The sequence below is a fragment of the Mchenga conophoros genome, linkage group LG1 (genome assembly GCF_057382185.1).
Source record: "Mchenga conophoros isolate Kocher_MC1m ecotype Shallow Benthic linkage group LG1, M_conophoros_male_GT1.1, whole genome shotgun sequence".
Taxonomy (NCBI): domain Eukaryota; kingdom Metazoa; phylum Chordata; class Actinopteri; order Cichliformes; family Cichlidae; genus Mchenga; species Mchenga conophoros.
This window is the reverse complement of record NC_140526.1, coordinates 37,150,905-37,171,919: the sequence shown is the minus strand read 5'-3', so window position 1 is coordinate 37,171,919 and position 21,015 is coordinate 37,150,905. Positions and strand designations below refer to the sequence as shown.

Genomic DNA, 21,015 nt, shown 5'->3' with positions numbered 1-21,015 from the left:
GTTTTGATGTTATGTACCGTATAACCTGTATAATAAATAAATATGCAGCCCAATAAGTATAAAAAGCTACACAACATGGGGCGGTTCATTTACAAACACAAGTCTGACTTAAGTTTCACACTGTTTTTTGTCAGAAAACAATCACATTGTTACATGTTAAATTACACAAAATGTCAGAAATCTGCACTGTCATGAACAAAAATTTAAACCTAATTTTTCATGATTTGTTGGATTAACCCTCTGAGGTCTGAAATACAACCGGCCATTTTTGACTCCTTTTGAGTTTACGTTTGTATTTCACCCTCAGATTGTTTCATTTTATTTTTCCCCTTTGCCTGGTTTGGTTTCATTCTTTCAGCTCAACAGCATGTTGTTGTTTTTTTACTGACATACTGCATTAGTATTACTATTACTATTAATAGTTCTATTACTGATCTGAAATCACACAAAGAACTTAAAATCTTAGTAGTATTTTTTACTGTAAAAAAACACAGACATGCTGGGTAAATATAAATTGTACATTTTGTAAACATATACAACTATTTATCTAAAAATGCAGCCAATACACCTGCTGGTTTTTCATTTTCTACAACCATTTAAAAGTATTACTAAAACTAAAGTGAGAGAACAATCAGGTGTCACAATAAGATGCCCCACAAATGATGTGTGTCAGTAAAAAAAAAAAAAAAGTTTGTCCACCAAAAGACAGAACAGCACAGGGATGAACCTGCAGGCCTGACGACAGGAGGTGTATCACTCCGCTGGTTTTCTACTTAGTGACAGTGTTTACATTGCAAATGTGCCTTTGTGACATTCATTAGTGCCCTCACTGACACACAAAACAAAACGACTACACAACAGAACAACTACACAAGACATGTTATAATTTGACGGTGACTTGCGACTAAACCTAACCCTACCCCCACCCATAACCCTAACCATAACCTTAAGAAGTATTCCGGATGGGTGAGAGAAAAAGAAGTTAATTCAGCGTTGGTGTTGTGCGCATGCGCCGCTTCTGCGCAGAAACATTGGGTAGGATGTTTTTTCAGGTAGGATGGATTCCCAGAACACCGTTACCGTCACTCCCCAATAAAAAACAAAAAAAAAACAAAGTTTTTTTTAATATGCAAGTCATTATGGGAGTTTATTTAAAAAAATACAAAGCTTTATTTCTGTAAAAAAACAAAAATAATCACAAATTAGCAGCTGTTTGTGCAGTTGTGGTCACTGTGGAGCACCCGTGCCTCTCTTGCGCCTGTCGTAGCCATGGTGCTGAATCAACAGTCCACATGTGATAAAGACTCATTTTGACCACGTGGAAATGAGTAAATTACAAACAAATACTTGTTTACACACAAACACAGGAGACACACACCAGGGGAAACCTCACAGATACATGGGTGCCTGCCTCCCCTTCTGTTGCTCCTCTTGCCTGATAGCGCAAACTCAAAGTGCCCCCTCTTTCATCACATGACATCACCGCGGACAATCTCTGGCCCGCACACCTCAAACATGTCTGGGACGTTCCAATAATATTGAGCTGTGACCGATCCAAGACCAAAGATGTGAGTCTGCCTGAATTATTCATAAAACACATCACAGCAGTGATTCTGTGGGAGCTCAGTTTAACACAACACTGCTGCTTCCACTTGTCCTTGCAACATTTAGTTGTGGCATACTTGGAGTGAGTAACACGTGCTTTTGATAGATTTTTCTTTGACTTTTAGGACTTTACGCTGAAACAGTCTGGACAGGTGAATAACAGTGCTGATGGGGAAAATACATGAATTTGGGGCTCGAACTGTCCCTTTAACTTAGGAAGCCGAGCTCCGGCACTTTGAGCGAGCTCCAGCTCCATGTCTCTGCCAGCCATACGTTGTTAGTAACTCATTAAAGGCTCTCTCTGTCTCAGAGCTCCCACTGTGAACTCTGCTGCCTGGTCACGCCCATAAATGTCTGTGTATGTTGCGTGTGCGCGTGTGTGTTTGGGCTCCCATGTCGGATACAGTTCAGCTTGGCCGAACACCAAAGTGACAGAGAAACTTTGACCCTCTTTCGGTTCGCTACAAACAGCCCTTTTCTTTCCCCTCAGTTTCCCTCTGTCCTCTCATTTTCCTTTCCTCTGCTCGCCATCTTTCTCTCCCTTCCCAGTCACACAATAAAGTCTAGTGTTATGAGTCGGGGCCTGGAGAGTATTCTGGAAAAAAGTACATCAGCAGTACCACATACTCTCCTCGTTTACACCGTGCTGGGTCTGAAGCTCGTGTGATTGAGTCCCTGTGTTGCTGTGCTTTCTCTCCCTGCAGGTCTCTCCTCCTCTTTGAGCAACCCTTCAATCCAGGCTTCCCTCAACAACTGTCAGCTGCAGTCTTCGCTCAGCAATCCCTCCATCAACTCGTCCCTGCGCCTGTCCAGCAACTCCCCCCGGCGAAGGCCAGCTCCCATCAGCCCCCTCACCCTGTCTCCTGGGGCCGAGCAGCGCAGGGGTCTGGCCAAGCAGCTGTCTCCGACCATGTCGCCCTCGCTGTCCCCCATCACGCAGGTACACTCACCTCACACACAGGTTTCCCCTGACTAGAGGGAAACACCAGAAAAAGGAGTTATTTCACTGTGTGAACGACTGCTGTCACAAAGAAGGATCCAAAATTCAACGTACGCATAACAAAGCAAAGCATTTCCTCCAAGTTACTCATTTACATTGCAGAAAACACGCTGGTGTCATTGTTCAGAGTAATGAAGTAATGACACTACAGTCAGACTGAATTAGCTTCAGGTCTTTATTGGACTTTAGTGACTCCTGCTGGGTTTCTCTGTTGTGGATAGGGAGTTGCTTTGGATACCAGCAATATGCCAAGGGAGCCTCCGCCGCCCTATCCGCTCTACCAACAACCCCAGCATGTAGTGGACCAGGGCCGCCAACGCCAGCAGCAGCAGCAGCCCGTCTCTCCGCTTCAGAGCATTCCACTAGACTTCAACACGAGCCAAGTGAGTGAAGAGCGTCTTTGTCTGTCTGTGTGTGTCTGTGTGTGTGCAGAATGGTTAGCATGCACACGCGGGGACACACAGTCATGTCACTAAACAACAGTGTTTGCAGCGTATTATTGATTTTCATACATTTTTGCTTCAGCATTTGAACTGTAACAGACAAGGCTGAGCCTTTATATCTTATTATGGAGTCTGAACAACAAACAAGCCAGTGCAACACTGAGGCTGTAGTTGGATTTGTCAGTCAGCACTTCATATGCGATCATTTTTATGCAGATGTGTTCAGAAGCAGACACACAAAGCCTCCTTTAGTTTCATTCTGTTTTAGCTTTTTGTCCTTTCCTGTGGTTACGGTTAAAGTGACTGAAGCAACATTATATGTAATAATAATAAAGTCTGATATGTTTTGGCAGCACACGTCATCACGAATGAAATGAACTGATTTCCTTTCTCATTGTAATGTTTTCTCCCTGATAGCCCAACAATTTGGCAGCTCTCTTCAGCGACCCGTTCATGGAGCCGCAGTTCTGTAATCGCCAGAACAAGATGGTCCCCTATCAGGTGACCACTGTTAAACCTGCAGATGTGCTATGAGAACCTCGAGTGTTTGGTTATTGACACACAGATTCCAGTGTCTGTAATTGTTAAAAGATTGAAATATCTTCTGGGAACATTTTTCCTAAACAAAATCCTGCAGACTGTATGTGTGAAACCTCAAACAAAGATCAAACCAACAGTAAAGTGAGTGCAGTGTTGACAGGACAGATCAGGAGGATGTGACGTTTTTCTTGTGCTGAGAAAACGTGCTACATGGTACAGTCTGCCAGGGTGAATGTGACACCATCTCAGCTCCTTGATTCTTTCTGTTTTTCTCTCCACCTTCTGCCTGCTAGTTGGATCAGTTTGGTCTGTTGGAAAACACAATGAGCTCCACAGCAGGGGGGTCTTGCTTCGATCCGTCGTCCGCCTCCCTCTATTACTCACAGGCTGCTCAGTCAGGGATGGGTGGCAGCCACAGCAGCCTGCAGGACCAGATGCACATGAGGTCCAATATGTTGTACTCAAACTGCAGCGGAGGACTGCCCAACATCATACTGACTGGTGAGTCTGACGGGGAGAGAGCCGCTGTCATGTCTGGATTAAAAAAAATAAACATGCGAGTATGTAAAACAAACCGAACAGTCGGTGTTTTCCTGACACGCTGGACTGTTTGGATATCCTGGTGCAGGAATCTGAGCCAGTTACACAGCCCTGTTTTTGTCACCCTTACTGTTTGCTATGATGTCACATTGTTATTAGTCTTACTTTTGTTGCTGTTGCTGTTAGTTTGAGTTAACAGCAGTCAGTGACTTTGGCACAGGGAGTCCTCACCAGGCTGCCTGCTGTTCGATTGGATGCGGTGCCACATTTTGGTGCTACTGTTTTCAAACAAAGTCAACATCTGGCTCATTCACGTTAGCAGAGCTAGCTTCGTCTGTCAGGACGGTCCAGCTGAGAGCTCCTCTGCTGGTCACAAGTTGTTTTACTGCACCTCCCGTTTTCCATCTGTCTTTACTGCTTTCGGTGGATCACGGAGCCCCTCCCATCTGTTAACCTGTCTCTGGCTTGCTAACATGAGCCACTGGCCTGTGCAGTTATGGGTGTTAGAAATCACCTGTTTCACAGGATGTTGTGTATTATGATGTTTGCCGTGTTGCAGAGAGCTGGTGGATGTTGAGCTAATGCGGCGCAGCCTCAGACAGCTGCAGTGATTGTGCTGAACTGCAGTGACATTAGTAAATGTCACGCAGCTGCGACCTCGAATTTTCAGTGTTCATTGAAAGCAAAGAATAGGAGAGCGCCGTGCTGACGTTTCTCACTGAAGGGAGATGAACTCACTTTCATGTACGTGACTTTTACCTGTGCTGCTCTTGTGCTTTTTTTTTTATTTCTTTTTGGTCTAAGCAAAAAGATCATTGGGCGTTACCTGCTTCTCTCTCTCAGATGACTCCAACCCCAGTCTGTCCAAGGACATCAGCAGTGCGCTCTCCACGGTGCCCGAATGTTTTGACTCAGAGGTAGGCTTCCCGTTGGAGGACGAGCTGCGCATCGAGCCCCTCAGCCTGGACGGACTGAGCATGCTCAGTGATCCCGACATGGTGCTGCCGGACCCGTCTGTGGAGGATACTTTCCGCAGTGACAGACTCTGAATGTGAAGAGCACCACATGTCTAAAGAAACACACTCACACACACACACACAGATTTGCAGTGTATAGTGTACAAATCTGAATCTGCATGCAAACAATCCATGTAGGGCCACTGTGCATGCATCCACTGCCACTAAGATTCATGAAATGTGAAACACGCCCACACGGTCATGCCCACTTCGGAAGAAGGAGACTTGTGAACAGACACTGTTTATGCCTGCTCTGAGCAACGTTCCCCTCATGCACGCTTGAGCCCCCCCGCCCTAACACACACTCACACACACACACACACAGCCCCTCCCGTCTCCACACTCAAAACCTCGAGGACGTCCGACAGGAGCTCGAGTGCTCCCGTCCTTTCACTCATCACCAGCTCACAACACCCTACCCCCACCCCACTCTGCGCCAATCACCATGGTTACGCACCATAGCAACCCCGCCGCTGCTCCAAAAGGCGACGCGAACGCCAGCACGCAATTTACGTTTCTTCAAACGTACGAGTGGAGCTGCGATGAAGTCGAACACCTGCACGACTTTGTTCTGCAGTGAAGTCAGCCGTGGCTGCTTGAACAACAGAAGTGCAGCTCACAGGGATTTGAGCGTCAGATGATTTTGAGATGTTTGCCACAGATTTGTGAATACACGCTTACACACTTGTATACAAGCCTCAGCATCAGTGTGACTAGAATGTATTTACCCACTCGACAAAAAGGGCAAACTGTTTACAAAGAGGACATTTTGATATTGCTACTAAAAAGTTTAGATTTGTGAATTTTCTATCGGAGAAGTCAGATTCTGAGACGTTTTGTTTATTTGCATTTTTGATGGATCTTTCCTGCGTCACACGTGAGCGGCCTGGCACTTCTGTCTGGCACAGCTCGCACAGCTCTGGGCTGAATCCGCTTCAAAGGAACCTGACACATTTTTGCTCATGTGTACGTTCACTGCATATGATTTTATTTTACATTTTGTACCGACTTGTAATGGCGCTTTTTTTAAAAAAGACAAGAAAAAGGGGCGGGGCATGCGCTGTGCTACTGGGTTAATTACGTGTTTGTCTTCTGTAGCAGTACATAGCTCCCCTCCCTCCACCAGCACTCTGTGGCTGAAGCTGCTGAGTCGTTCAGGGGGCTCTCGATCACGTGGACTCCGGACATGGTGTAACGTTGCATTTAACCTCTTTTGCACTAATTGATTCTCATTGTGTAGATTCTTTGTTTAAACCTGCAAACCCAAAGAAACAGAATGAAGCCATCACTGAAGACTTTCTATAGCACACATGCAGTTGTTGCAGAAAAGCACCACGAGTTTAATTTTGATGCGAGATGAGTTTTTGTTTCCTGGGTGAAAAGTTTTTCAGATTTGCAGACGATTATGTAATGAATCAAAGTCATTCGGTGCCCTCTAGTGTTTGTTGTAGTCAAATCGAAGGCTGTCGTTTGCTGCCTGCTCGTTTACCTATGCAACTTTTCAAAGAGTTTCAGAAACCTGTAGAACAGGTGCAACTTGGACTTTATGCAGTGTAACAAGGCTCGCCGGTTGAGTCGATGGGCGGGCTCGAGTTTCCTACAAATTGCGATATTACATCCGTCCGGCGTCCACGGTGCGTGCCGACTCTCGTGAGAGTTTACAGTGATTGATGCAAAGGAACCTGGAGGTGTCCTGCACTGTGTGGACTGTGGCTTCTGTCTGTGTGTCAAAGAGATTCAGTGTCATTATATTTGTCAAAATGAAAATGAAGGGGGGGTGCTGGGGTTACACTGAGGTTGTTTTCTAAAGAGTTTATATTCAGCTACTTGCTCTCTCTTGTTAACTCTGTAAAGACGGTGAGTGAAGGAACCACACAGCAGTTTCTCCTCTCTTCGCTCTGATCCTCCCCGCGTCCCAGCCTGTTTCCTGCTGCCTTACGTCCTTCCTCCCGCGTCAGCTGACTTTAGCTTTAGCTCTGTTTGGTACTGACTGCCTGTGGTTCTTTTCCATCACTATTTAATTCGTTTCTTTTTGGTGTCTTACTTTTTTCTGTTTTTTTGTTTTTTGTTTTTTAGTTGCGTATGAAAATGTACAGTTCTGTTATTTAAAGAATGTTTTTTGTCCACTAGTGTTACTATTTTTTTGTAATGTCATTTGAGTTTTTGTTTTTCCCTAAGATATAAAATTTTATTGGTTTGTATCATACGTTATAGTGCTTTTCTTTCTGATTTAATATAAACAATAAAACTCTATACTGTGCATTAAGTATTAATGTTGTCCTGGCGTTTCTGCTCCTGCCACCAGATGGCAGCAGTGTGGTGTACCTCACACTTACAGTCGAACACACGCTCGCTTGAAACCAATATAACTGTACTCTGTAAAGAGACAAGTCCCTTAAAGGGACGTCTGATTTGATTGGTTCCGATGTTTGTAAGCGCTGCACAAACTAACAGCATCACTGCAGGAAGCCTCTTTAAACCACAGCTAGTTCAGCTGATGAGCTCAACACGTGCAGTTTCCTTTGCCCTCATGTTTTCTGTAAGTGGTCTACAAACAACATTTGTTAGTGTCTGTCAGGATTCAAATGCAGATTATTTATTTACAAGTTTCCTCTATGCATTAATGTACACATCCCCACACACCATGATGTCAGAGGTCAGTGGAAAACTGTTTCACACTGATGGAAAGGGTAGCTCTGAATGTACATGTCAGCCCTTAGAGCAGATGTGCTGTTAGAAACAGTCCCCGGTGTGGTTGTTTCCTATCAGAACAGGGAGCTGAGGCTGCAATTTACATGGCATCGTCAAACATCGGAAGATAAATGGTTGGAAAAATGATCATCCACCTGATGTGTCTCAATTTGTGCTGCAACATCTGGATGATGAGGTCAGAATTTGATGTAAACAAATGAAAACACGACTCCTTCTTGTATCAGTGGATCAGGTGCTGTAACGGTGTGGAGGACATTGTCTTTACACACTTCGGGCTCCTTGTTACCAATTAAATCAATCAAACACCACAGCCTACATAAATACTATTCTCCTTTCATATCCATCCCTTCTGATAGCTGCTTCCTGCAGGATATTGTGCCATGCCACAAAAATTGAAATGCATCAAACTAGTTTCTTGTCCTTTTAGTTACATCTTAATCCAGTCGAACACACATCATGGATGTGCAAAAATCTGCAGCAACTGTGTGATGCTGTCGTGTCAGTAGTGATCCAAATCTCTGATGAATGTTTCCAGCAACTTGCTGAAACTGTGCCACAAAGACTTGAGGCAGTTCTGAATGCAAAAGGTGATCCAACCTAGTACTGGTGTAGCTAATGATGTGGATGCTGGCATCAAATAAAACATGACCAAAGTTGCATATAATCTGTCATCTAAGTTTCTGAGGGTTTTTTTCTTTTAGCTCCACATGACATCAAGGATATCCTCACATTGAAAACACGCTCAGTTGTCTTTATGTTATGACGGTCAGCCACTGGAAAGAGCTTTAGGTTAAAGGAAGGACTGCTTGTTTCAAATGATGGCTAATTGCGCGACTGCACAAAGTCCTGGTATAAGATTTTTTTTTTAAAAGATGATTTTGAACCGTGAATCATGCAAAGCTCCTCCTAGCAGAGCCCAAGAATAAAAACATGAAGCTGTGAATGAGCACAATAGCGTCACGTTACTCTCGAGTGTCTGATGACTACAGTACTCGATCGAGTGCCGGCACATAGACCTGTTCATGTGTATTTATTAGCACTGCTGCTCTGTGTTTATACGTTCAAGCTGAAGTCAGATGGTAACAATTTGATAATGTTTGTTCCTCTGTACCTGCCAGCAAAGGCAATAAACTGTGGGATTAAGTCGAAATCTAGTCTTCTCTCTGTCTAAGAACTCTAAATTTCAGCTGAAGCTATGAGAGAAAAAGCGTTTCCCAGAGTTTTAGTCATCTCAGTGTGTTCGCCTGCTTCGTGCTCATCCTCACAGCTGCCGTAAGAAGATGGTAATACTAATTGTTGACTCTGCAGTAAACACTATTTCAGATAAAATGTGACATTTGTTGCCCCGCGGGGGATAATTACAGTCCCTGGAACCACACATGCAAACAGTATAGACTTTACATAGCAGTGTGAGAGGACAGTGTGGGCCATGGAAATCAGCCAGGCTTCATATATCAAATGCAGTCTGGGAGTGAGTTCCCAAAACAACTACGCACCCACACACACACACACACACACACACACACACACAGTAAGGGAGCTGAACAGATAATCAGTCCTCAGTCAGAGAGCTGGAGTAGCTCCACAGAGTGAGTCTGGGCAGGTCAGGATGCCAGCCTGACATTCCTCTGAGGATGATGTGTGTGTGTGTGTGTGTGTGTGTGTGTGTGTGTGTGTGTGTGTGTACTGTCCAGCTGGTGGGAACCTGGAGGAGTACTGAACTGAGCTGCTGCCGAAAAGTAATTAATGAACTGGTTTAAGCTGCCGGCAGTCCTGCAGTGCACCAGCTGATTTCTGTTTAAACCAGTTAAGAACAAAGTTGGTCGTGGAGTCGTTAGCTGGTCACAAAAAGCCATCTATTTATTATTTAATGTTACTTTGAGCTTTGGTGTGAGATAAAAATATCAATCAGGGCTTTCTGGGTCTTTCAACTGCATCTTTGTCTAAGGATGAGGTTTGTTGTGTACACAGAGAATAATCCTTAAAGCATTCATGTTCTCAGATGCAGTCAAAAGTTTGCAGCAGTTTGTTTTATATAACTTTGTGAGTTTGGGTGAGATTTTTACAGGCAAGCTAAAACGAGGAGACGGGGGACCCATGGCCTACATCAGGATGTCATTACTCTGAAATGCATAGAGTCACAACTAAAAGGTGATCTTAGAATAGGATGCAATCGTGGAAGTCAGGACTCTCCATTTCCAGTTTGTGTCACACTTTTCACAGTTGTACCGCCCCATGGCAAGTCGTTTTTGTGTCTGCAGACAAATCAGCTTCTTCCATTACAACTACTGGCAACCTGCTAGTGATTAAAGCACTGTGTATAGCAGTGTTTGGCAATCAGCTGCATCCAGGAACCACTAAATGGTTGGGGGATACACACCTTCCCCTCATTGCTGGTGGCTGACCAGTCTGTGTGTGGCTGCAGTGTAAGCTGATTTACTATCAGGTAATATTATAGCTTGACTCTCACGATGCTCGTCATTCATCTCAAACATTTGCTGAACTATTTAAGTCCTTTTTTGCCTTGAGGTTCTGATAAGGTCAGACAGATTTAATGCTGTTGCAGGTTTGTCTTTTCTAGGTTTGTGCACACGATGATGTTAATTTGCATGATGATTGTCGACAACAATGATCTCTGTCTACGGCTCTGGTGTCACCTGCTTTTTCTCAGAAACACACAAAAGCAGCTGTGCTTCTTCTCCATCATTCATTTCCACCCAGAGCATGATGGGAAATTCATTAAAATCAATCTAGTTCTATCTTTCCCCCATCTTTGAAAAACTACACATTGACTTTGACCTTCTTCGGTGCATGTTCAGAATTTCATGTTTGCAGTGGATTATTTCAAAAGAGCTCAAAATCTGTGAGATACAAAGTACACCAAGATTTTCTGTATCAGGACATCATAAAAATCTCTGGCAGGTCTTAATTGGAGATAATATATAAGACTGGAGATTACCTGTGACTCTCAGGATTGGGACACCTCCATACATGTTATTGTCTATTAGAGTTGGATGTCTCGAGGCCACTTTTACGTGGTCTCGTCTCGACTCTGTCTTGGTCTCGATACCCTCTGGTCTTGGTATTGTCTTGGTTTAGGCGGTCTTGACTTCAAGTCTATTGTCTATGTCTTGTCCATATATGTGACCTCTGAGGCCTTCAGCAAACAGCAGCCTGGATGACTCACGCTATCTGCTGCTATGTGTCAGACACGTGGTCAAACCCACGGGCAAATGAAAAATAAGGCAAATTCAACCTGAGATTAGCTGCATGTGACACACTCCACTCTCTGTTTAACAACACTGCAGCAGCAGTGTTTCTTCTCAGTCCCTCATCACAGTGTAGCTTCAGTATCAGGGCTCTAGAGTGCGACCAATTTGGTCGCAAGTGCGACTAAAAATAAATATTGTTCCGGTAACAACAACAAAAATCTCTGTAACTCTCCGTGTGGTCAACAACACTATCGTGGACTAAACCAATCAGAGATAGTCAGGGGCGGGACCTCTCTGATTGGCCGTGGTCCAGTTGAAAGTGCAGGTGGAAGAGAGAGGTGAGTAGCTTGAATAAAGCGATATCAATTCATTAACGGATTCCACACAAAGACCTAAACACGGAGCGGACCCAACACATCAGAATCAGCTTCGTCTTTCTCGGCTTTCTCACCCGAAGGCCCGAACACGGACACGCTGTCGGAGCTTAGCGATTCTTCGGGTCCGCGCTGTGTTTACGTCTTTTTGCGCTGATTCTGAGCTGCAGGTTTTGCCTCTCTCCAACCAAAATTCACCGAGCCAGCAGCAAAAGAAGCAGCAAACTGCGCTTCACATTTGATCAATGTCGTCATGAATTCCCTCTGACTTTTGCTGTTTTGCTTCCACCACGATAAAAATCACACTTCCTGCACAGCTCTCTCTCTCTCTGTACTTCAGGAACAGTTTCCCGTCTCAAATCTGTTTTCTGCATTATTCATTCGCTTATTACCCACCAGTCTAGCGTTGTTTACAGCGCTTTTTCTTTTTTCACTTAAATGACCTCGGACAAGAAAGCCTAATTTCTGCTGTTCAATACTGAAGAAATGTAAATTTCTTAAAATTATGCAAAATTGCACAATATTGCAGAATATTTTTAAGGTTATCTGCTATAAAAAGCCAGACCAGGAAAATCTCCTTCATGTTTTCCTGTGTTTTATTCTCAGTAACTTTCACACAAAGGCATCTGCTGTGATTTTCACAATTCTGATGAAGTCTCATGTGTATCAGTACTGATAAATGATCAGAATTATAATATTTCTGACTGTCTGAGGCTAAATTGAATCAAATCAGGACTTTGAGAACCGGAATTGAATGGATTATAGAAATCAGTGATGATACTCAGCCCTAGTGAGCAGCCTAGGCCTGAGAGAAGTGGATGTAGCTGTGGGTAATAAGAAAAGATGAAAAGAACTATTGATAACTTTTTTGTTAAGTTAAGGCCTGATCTGTCTGAAATTCATAGCCAGTGCTCTGACACGGTGCCATCAATATTTGAATGCTGAAAAAGCACAGTGTATCCAGAAAACACATTATATGCTGCAATAAATGCACTGCCCAAGTGTCCCCTCTCCCCACGGCCTTTCAGCAGCAGACAGCAGCAAACAGGTCGTCAGAGGAGGCCAAGATGATGATTAAGTTTAACATTTTCTACAATATTGACAAAGCACTTTAAGCACAAGTTTGTTAGTTAATAATTTAGAAATTAATATTGTCTGTATGGACTCCCCCCCCCCCCCAAAGAAAGTGCACATGTAAAACTGCGGTGTTAAGCGATGCGGTTGAAAAATTTGAGTGCGCCTAACTTTTGTGCCGGTACACCTAAATTTTTAAAGTTAGGCGTACCGGTGCGCCCATGTCAAAAAGTTAGTCTAGAGCCCTGAGTATATTTGCTTCTACCATAGCTCTGTTTCACCACTCAATGTGGGCCAAGCTTTAGCTGTCAGGCAGACGTCCTCACATTTGACCGATATTTTGGTTCATGGTTCACCAACTGCACGATGCAAAGAAGCCCGGCCCATCGTAGCTTCTGCTGTTCGGTGTATTTGGTTTTCGCGTGGCTGATTCTCTCCTTCCTAATTCCTGTGGAGACAGTGAGGGTGAACTTCATTCTTCAGACACTTCTTCTGTATTTTGAAAAAAATAGTGGCACAATTCGTCATGTGTTGTAGTTCATTCGAGACCATTTTTACCTTATTTTAGGACCTAATAAAGACCAGGAGATCTGCATGTAAAGCTTCTTTTTTAAATGGGTGTGTACTACAGTTGGCGTGATTTGGGTTCTTTTCATATTTAATTGGTTTCATGATGCAGCTGTTGTTAGATGCCTGTATAGCAGTGTTTCCTTTGCTTTCTAATGCCTCGCTCATTGCACCCACTAACAAACTCTTTCGTTCTCATCCGGCCTGAATGCTTGTGATCTGTATTTTTAGGTTTCTTGTGGCCGGGGTGGCAGGGCAGCCACACCTCTGGCATTGCATGTTGTGGGTGACTGAAATAGACTAATCCACACAACAGCAGCAGGATCCTGGCTGAACGGGCTCAAATAAACCTGGTTCCCAGAAGAGTACGAGGAGCGTCAACATCATCCCGATCTGCGACCTGCCTTTGTGCTTTGGATGTTTACATGCTTTTGTGTGTTATTCTCAGCCAACAAGTACAAAGCACATTTGGGCTGTGTGGGAACATTTGCCAGCAGTGAGCCAACCGAGGATGACTTTGTTGACTGTGTGTTTGTGAAGTTATTCTACGTGCACGTACGAGTGGATTCCCCCTGCAGCTGTGTTTGAGGGCATGTGGATGTTTGTTTTGAGACACTGAGACGTGTTCCTTAGACTACCGTGTTGCTGGCATAAACACAGCTTCTCCGCTGCATCTGTGCAACCTCAACTAAGACGAGCTGTGTTTATCTACGTGTTTATGACTGAGCAAAGGAGAGACTCCATGAGAACGTCAGTGAGACGGCAGATGTTTCCCATCCAGACACCTTGTTTATACTGACAGGTTACTGACCCGTGTGACTTTACAGCGGAAATACAGTGTTTACTATCTCACTTAGCATGCATCCCCAAATATCCATCATGCCTCAGGTGGGTCCATTTCTTCTGAGATATAGCTCCTGGGTTTTATCCAGTTTCTCAGAGAGATGCATGGTCTGACCTTGGGCCGGATTTGCTGGGACGCCCATTGCTGGGAACGATGTGGCATCCTGATGTGTTAGTACACATCTGGATGCCCAAACTGCCACTTTTATAGAGATGATCAACCTCAGCAATGATCAGTTAATCAGATGCATTTGATTAGCAGCACCTGGCTGCTAATGACACTCGTAGTTCCCCTGGAAGCAGTGAGGGTGGACTGCATACATCCTGTGAAAACATTATTGTTAACAATGGCTGCGTGTCCTTACAAGAAATTTTATTCGGTGAAGGTTGTCACAGCAAACGCCTGAGACCCCAGGACGCGACGCAGTAGGTCGTTTGTGCAAGTTCCCGTTATGATTTACACTCATGTTTTTAAAGTCAAGAGAGTTTATGATCGTGTGAATACGTTGAGAAAAATGTGCACAAAGCTTTGAGACATGTGTTGTAACCAAACAGTGAGTGAAAATCATATGGCGAACGAACCATGAAAAATCCTGGTCGAATACTGGTCAAGCTTTCTGCAGAGTGTTGGGCGCGCTGTCGGGCATGTGGACCGTGTGGATTGGTGACCAGCATTCCTTACAAACAATATATCAACAGTTATGCTTTCACTCAGCGAGCTCATACTCCCTGCAGGAGATTTCCAACCATCCCACAGGCCACTGGTTGGTTTTCCAGCCTGCATCCAATTCCAGCTCATGACTGGCTTCTCAAAAATAATCATAGAAGTAGACATATACACCAATCATACATGACAATATGAGCACTGACAGTGAATAACACCGATCATCATCATGGCACCTGTTAGTGGGTGGAATATATCAGGGAACAGGTAAAGATAGAAGCAGGAAAAATGTGCAGTTTCCGTGTGCATGTGCGTGTTTGTATGTGTGTGTGTGTGTGTGTGTGCATACAGCTAAACCTGGGTCTGTGGCTCACTGAGCCTTGGCGCCTGTAGGACCTTGTTCTTGGGGGCGGGGTATGCAGTATGGAAGAAGGCAACCAGTATGAAGGTTTGGACAATGTTCTGTTGGGAACACTTGGGTACTGCCATCCATAAAGATGCTACTTGCATGCATGAGCTGCAGATCAAGTAGCTCCTTACTCCCCGATGGTTCAGGAATGGTTTGAGGAGAACTTCCGGTTTATGTGACTATGGCGTAGGTCGCACCGAGTGCAGCTCCTGCAGAGTCTAGTTATTATCTAGCATGTCCAGGCACATTTTGACGGGTGTTTTTAAACTGTTTTGTATAGTTCCGAGACAAGACTGTTTTTGCTTTTTGCGTTTAGAATGTCGCGTAAGGTTAATAAGAGCGCAAGCACCTCTCAGCCGAACTTGCGGCCTGCTGCTAACACTGCATCCCCGCCTCGTGGTAAAACTTCGCCACTGCCTGGGTCGCCCGACACGCTGCTTGTCGATACGGAAAAGTTCACGAAGGCTGACCTCCTCTCTGAACTTCGTGAAGAAATTTCAGCACTGTTTAAAAAGGAACTGACGGCTCCTTTGCGGAGAATCTCACGTCTATCAGGTCCGACATACAGCAACTAAAAACGGACCTTTCCTCAGATATATCTACCATGCGGCAGGAATTCGCTGACCTCAGAAGCACAGTTACGGAGATGGAACAGTCTCTCTCTACATGCACGGATGATATTGTCCACCTCCAAGCCAAAGTGGATGCGATGTCAAAGGAGTTGGCCAAATTGGAGAATAAATGCGAGGATTTGGAGTCCAGGTCTCGCCGCAATAATATAGCCTACGCATTGTTGGTGTGCCAGAGGAGAACATCCTATCTGCTACAGATGTGTCCGTGCTGTTGATGGAGGCATTTCAGCTTGGGAAGGAGCCGCTTGTAGAAGGAGCCCACCGAACTTTGGCCCCCAAACCTAACACCGGTGAACGTCCCCGCGCTATGGTTGTGAAGCTGCACTAATACGCAGTCCGCGTATTAGTGCTAGGATTCTCCAGAAGGCCAGGGAGCTGCAGAGGGTGCAGATAAATAATATGACCATTTCTGTGTTCCCCGACCACACCGCTAAGACAGCGCGGGCCCGTGCGGCTTTCAATGAGGTCCGTCGCCAGCTTCGCGGCATCCAGGGAGTCCCATTTGGGATCCTCTATCCGGCAAGGCTACGGATCACTTATCAAGGAATGCAGCGCGACTTCGTCTCGCCAGAAGAGGCCAAGGAATATATTAAGACAATAACCACGCGATAAAAAATATAGCGGGACAATGTTTGTTTGTTTGAAATAGCGAATGATCCAAATCCAAACATCATTGTGGTGAGTTAAGTTTGTTACTCTGCCAAACACTTGTTTTGTTTTACCTGTCTAATAGTAAAATATAATTGTGTTATTTTTTATTTTATTTGTGCCTTTTAATTTATTCAGAAGTCGGGAGCATTTTTGTTCAGATTGCTCCGGGTGGGAGCGTGCACTGCCATCTCCATCGTTTGGGGATGGGGGCTTTTGCCGCGCAGGGGGGAGGCGGGAGGGTGTGTTTGACGAGTTATTATTATTATTATTATTATTTTTATTCTGAAGCTGTACTTCTGTTGTTGTGGGTTTGCTTTGTGTGTTTGCGTGAGTGTGTTTTTCCCACTTGTTCTTTCTTTGGGGGTGAAGAAATAAGTATTTTCTCTTTTATCTTTCTGCAATGATCAGCACTTCAGGTCAGTCTTTAGGCAATAGTGGTATTAGATTTTTAACTTGGAATGTCAAAGGTATGAATAGCCCAATTAAACGATATTCTCGCATCTTAAATGTCTAAAGAGTGATGTAATGTTTTTACAAGAGACCCATTTGCGAAATAGGGATCATCTTAGGCTCAGGTGCCCATAGGTGGGTCATACTTTCCATTCAATGTTTAATTCAAAAGCCAGGGGGGTGGCGATCTTAATAAACAGAAGGGTACAGTTTACAGCCTCTGAGATTAAAGCTGACAAAAACGGGAGGTATTTGGTTGTTGTAGGCACCATGTACAATGTACCCGTCCTCTTAGTCAATGTGTATGATCTGAATTTTGATAATCCAGGTTTTACAGATGCACTTTTGAGTAGTCTCCCTTCCCTTGATACTCATCTCTTAATATTGGGTGGTGACCTAAACTGTGTTATTGATCCTGCCTTAGATCGCTCGAATCCTCGGACCCTGACCCAATCCTCTATGTCCAAGTCTATTTCAGAGTTTATGTTTCAGAATGGTTTTGTAGATCCCTGGAGGTTTTCTAACCCTACCACCAGAGCGTACTCTTTCTTTTCTCAGGTACATCAGTCCTTTTCGCGGATTGATAATTTTTTTTGTGGACGGTTCCCTTATTCCAAAAGTACTGTCATCTACATATCATCCAATTGTCATTTCCGATCACGCACCACTTAGCGTTGACATCAAGCTCATAGCCCAGTCCTCTTTTTCCTCACCCTGGAGATTTGACTCTCTGTTGCTTTCGGATTTGTTACCTTTATCAAATCCGCAATTGATGAATTTATGGTGTTTAACGACAGCAATACTGTTACGAGGTCATTGCTTTGGGAATCTCTTAAAGCATATGTGCGTGGGCAAATAATTTCTTTCTCTGCCCATTCCACTAAAAGCCACAAAGCCAAACTTCAAACTTTGACTACACAAATTTGTGACATAGATAGACAGGTTGTTGACAGTCCCACTCCTGATTTGCATAAAAGACGACTTGACTTGCAGACCGAATTTGATTTACTTTCTACGGCAGATGCTGAATGTCTTTTACTTTGTGCGCGTGCGACTTATTATGAACATGGTGATAAGCCCAGTAGGCTTTTGGCCCATCAGTTAAAACGTCAGGCCTCTTCTCGATTAATTTCTCAAATTAAAGATGCGGCAGGCAACTTGGTCTCTGATTCAAAGGAAGTAAATGAGGTGTTTAAGAAGTATTATTCCTCCCTATATGAATCTGAATCTGCTGCTGACGCTTCTGAGATGGATTCCTTTTTAACGGTTTTATAATGCCCACTGTCGATCATGTTATAGCTGAATAATTAGATGCCCCTTTTAGGTTGGATGAAATTGTGCATGCAATCAAGACCATGCACAATAGTAAGGCACCAGGACCTGGCAGGTTTTCAGTTGAATTTTTAAAGACATTTATAGACAAGTTAGCCCCACTACTTCTTTCAGTGTATAATGAATCTTTTGAACGTGGTCTATTGCCCCCTACATTGTCTCAAGCACTAATTACTGTTCTCTTAAAGAAGGGTAAGGATCCTACGTCTTGCACCTCGTATAGGCCTATTTCACTGCTGAATGTGGATGTTAAAGTCTTGGTTAAAATTTTAGCAATTTGCCTTGAAAAGGTTCTTCCTACTATTATTTCAGATGAACAGAATGGCTTTATTAAAGGCCGCCAGCTGTTCTTTAATGTTCGCATGCTTTTGAATGTCATTCTTTCCCAACACTCGACCACTAATTCAGAAGTAGTTATCTCACTTGACGCTGAGAAAGCTTTCGATCGTGTAGAGTGGAGCTTTCTCTTTGCAGTCTTACAAAGATTTGGTTTCAAGGACAGATTCATTTCATGGATTCGACTGTTGTACAAGGCACCACAAGCCAGTGTCTATACAAATGGTGTTTCCTCTGGCTACTTCTCATTGTCACACGGCACGAGACAGGGTTGCCCCCTGTCCCACCTACTTTTTGCTATTGTAATTGAACCCCTATCTATAGCTTTGAAGGCCCTTCCTCATTTTCGTGGTATTTCCCGGTCAGGCCTTGACTTAAAATTGTCTTTGTATGCAGATGACCTGCTTCTATATGTTTCTGATCCCTTATCTAGCATACCATCGATTGTGTCTCTATTAAAGAAGTTCGGCTCTCTGTCAGGTTACAAAATAAATCTTCTTAAAAGTGAATGTTTCCCCATAAATTCTTTAAGTCTTACATTTAAACAAACTGACATTCCTTTTAGACTTAGCCCTGCCGGCTTTAAATATTTGGGAGTTAACGTGACTCGTACTTTGTCTTCTTTATGCTCTTCCAATTTCAATTTAATTCCAATTTTCTCAAATTCAATCTGATTTTCAGAGATGGAAATCGCTACCTTTGTCCCTAATTGGTCGGATCAATGCTGTAAAGATGAACATTTTGCCTCGATTGTTATTTCGGTTTCAGAGTATTCCTATATTTTTACCTAAAGCTTTTTTCAAAAAGTTAGACCAGCTAGTTACATCGTTTTTGTGGGGAGGGAAACATCCCAGGGTGAGGAAATCATTATTACAGAGACTGACGTTTGATGGTGGTCTTGCCTTGCCTAACTTTTTATTTTACTATTGGTCCTCTCATATTCACAAATTGACCCATTGGCTTGAATCTCAAGAACTGCTGTGGTGCAAACTGGAGCACCTGTCGTGCACTTCCTCATCCTTAGAAGCTTTATTGTTCTCTCCACTACCACTTAAGCCTTCTCATTTCACCAAAAACCCCGTGGTACAGTCTATTCTAAGGATCTGGTCACAATTCAGGAGTCATTTTAAGTACATCTCTGCGTCAGTACACATGCCCATCACACAGAACCATCTGTTTACTCCTGGCCTCATTGATGGTACCTATGTACAGTGGAAGCGTCATGGTATTAATACGTTTAAGGATCTCTATAAAGATGGCACTTAAGTTTTTTAGACCTGTGTTCAGAAACAAATCTTCCGGCTACCAATCTATTCCGTTATTTTCAGGCACGGCATTGCACTTCTGCTCTCTTCCCCTCCTACCGTCTTCTTCCAAATGTCCAACCGTGGGAGGAATTCTTATCCCTTAAACCCAATAAGAAGTCAATTATATCTTTAATATATAAACAACTTATGGATTTAAATGTCCATTCAGTTGTTAAAATTAGGAGGGCTTGGGAGCGGGAGTTAGGAGTAATTTTTTCAGATCAGCAATGGGAGAAAGCAGTATCCAATGTCCGTTATAGTACGTCCTGTGCCAGGTTACAACTCATCCAGTTCAAGGTGTTATACAGGGTTTACTATTCAAAGTCTCGTCTGTCTGAGATTTACCCACAAGTGATGGATCAGTGTGAGAGATGTCATGCCACCCCATGTGACCTAGGTCATATGTTCTTTCTGTGCCCAAGACTCCATGGCTTCTGGAGTCAGTATTCAGTTATTCTTTCCAAGGCTCTTGGGACCCAAATCTGCATGGACCCTTTTCTAGCTGTTTTTGGGCTTCCAGTCAACACTGGTCTAACCGACCCTACACACTTCAAAATATTAGCCTTTACATCACTTTTGGCTAGACGTTGCATCTTACTCCTTTGGAAATCTTCAAAGCCACCTTCAGTTTCTTTTTGGTTTAGAGATGTGATGTCATTTCTTAAATTGCAAAAGATAGGCCTTGTGGCGAAGGGCAAATACAGAGACTTTTATCGTATCTGGGGCCCCTTCGTAGACTATTGCAAGTCATTAAACGCTCTACCAGCTGATTAATATCATGTCCCCCCCCCCCCCCTTTTTTTTTGTGTGTGTGTTTTGGGGTTTGTTGTTTGTGTTTGTTTTGGGTTTCCTCTTAGGTTTTGTTTGTTTGTTTTTTCAATTTTATTTAAGTGTGTGTGTGGGTGTATTATTGTATCTGTTCATGTAAGCAAAACTAACAAATATGTGAGGGGCACAGATTGTATTGTCATTGTAAACTAATGTACACTTGTCTCTCAATAAAAATATGAAAAAAAAGAAAGAAAAAGGAATGGTTTGAGGAACACAACAATGACTCACTTGTATCGACCTCCAAAATCCCAGATCTTAATCCAGAGCATCTGTGGGACCTGCTGGATAAACAAGTGCGATCCATGGAGGCCCCACCTCGCACCTTGGAGGACCAAAAGGATCTGTTGCTGACGTCTCGGTGGCAGGTACAACTGCACAGCTTCAGGCTCTAGTGGCATCCATGGCTGGAAGGGTCGGGGCAGCAAAAGGGGGACCAACACAACATTAGGCAGCAGGAGGTGATGTTCTGGCTGATCG

General features: G+C 43.8%; 1 protein-coding gene across 2 annotated transcripts in view; it reads left to right on the top strand.

The window, feature by feature from the left end:
* Positions 1-7,413, top strand: part of crtc3 (CREB regulated transcription coactivator 3) — a 46,118-nt gene extending 38,705 nt beyond the window's left edge. For both annotated transcript variants that reach the window (XM_085276947.1, XM_085276940.1), the window contains 5 exons: positions 2,310-2,545; positions 2,827-2,988; positions 3,466-3,549; positions 3,882-4,089; positions 4,972-7,413. In XM_085276947.1, the coding sequence (XP_085133073.1) occupies positions 2,310-2,545; positions 2,827-2,988; positions 3,466-3,549; positions 3,882-4,089; positions 4,972-5,177 (896 nt within the window). In that variant the 3' untranslated portion in view covers positions 5,178-7,413. The remainder of the gene's footprint in view (positions 1-2,309; positions 2,546-2,826; positions 2,989-3,465; positions 3,550-3,881; positions 4,090-4,971) is intronic.
* Positions 7,414-21,015: the final 13,602 nt, after the last annotated feature.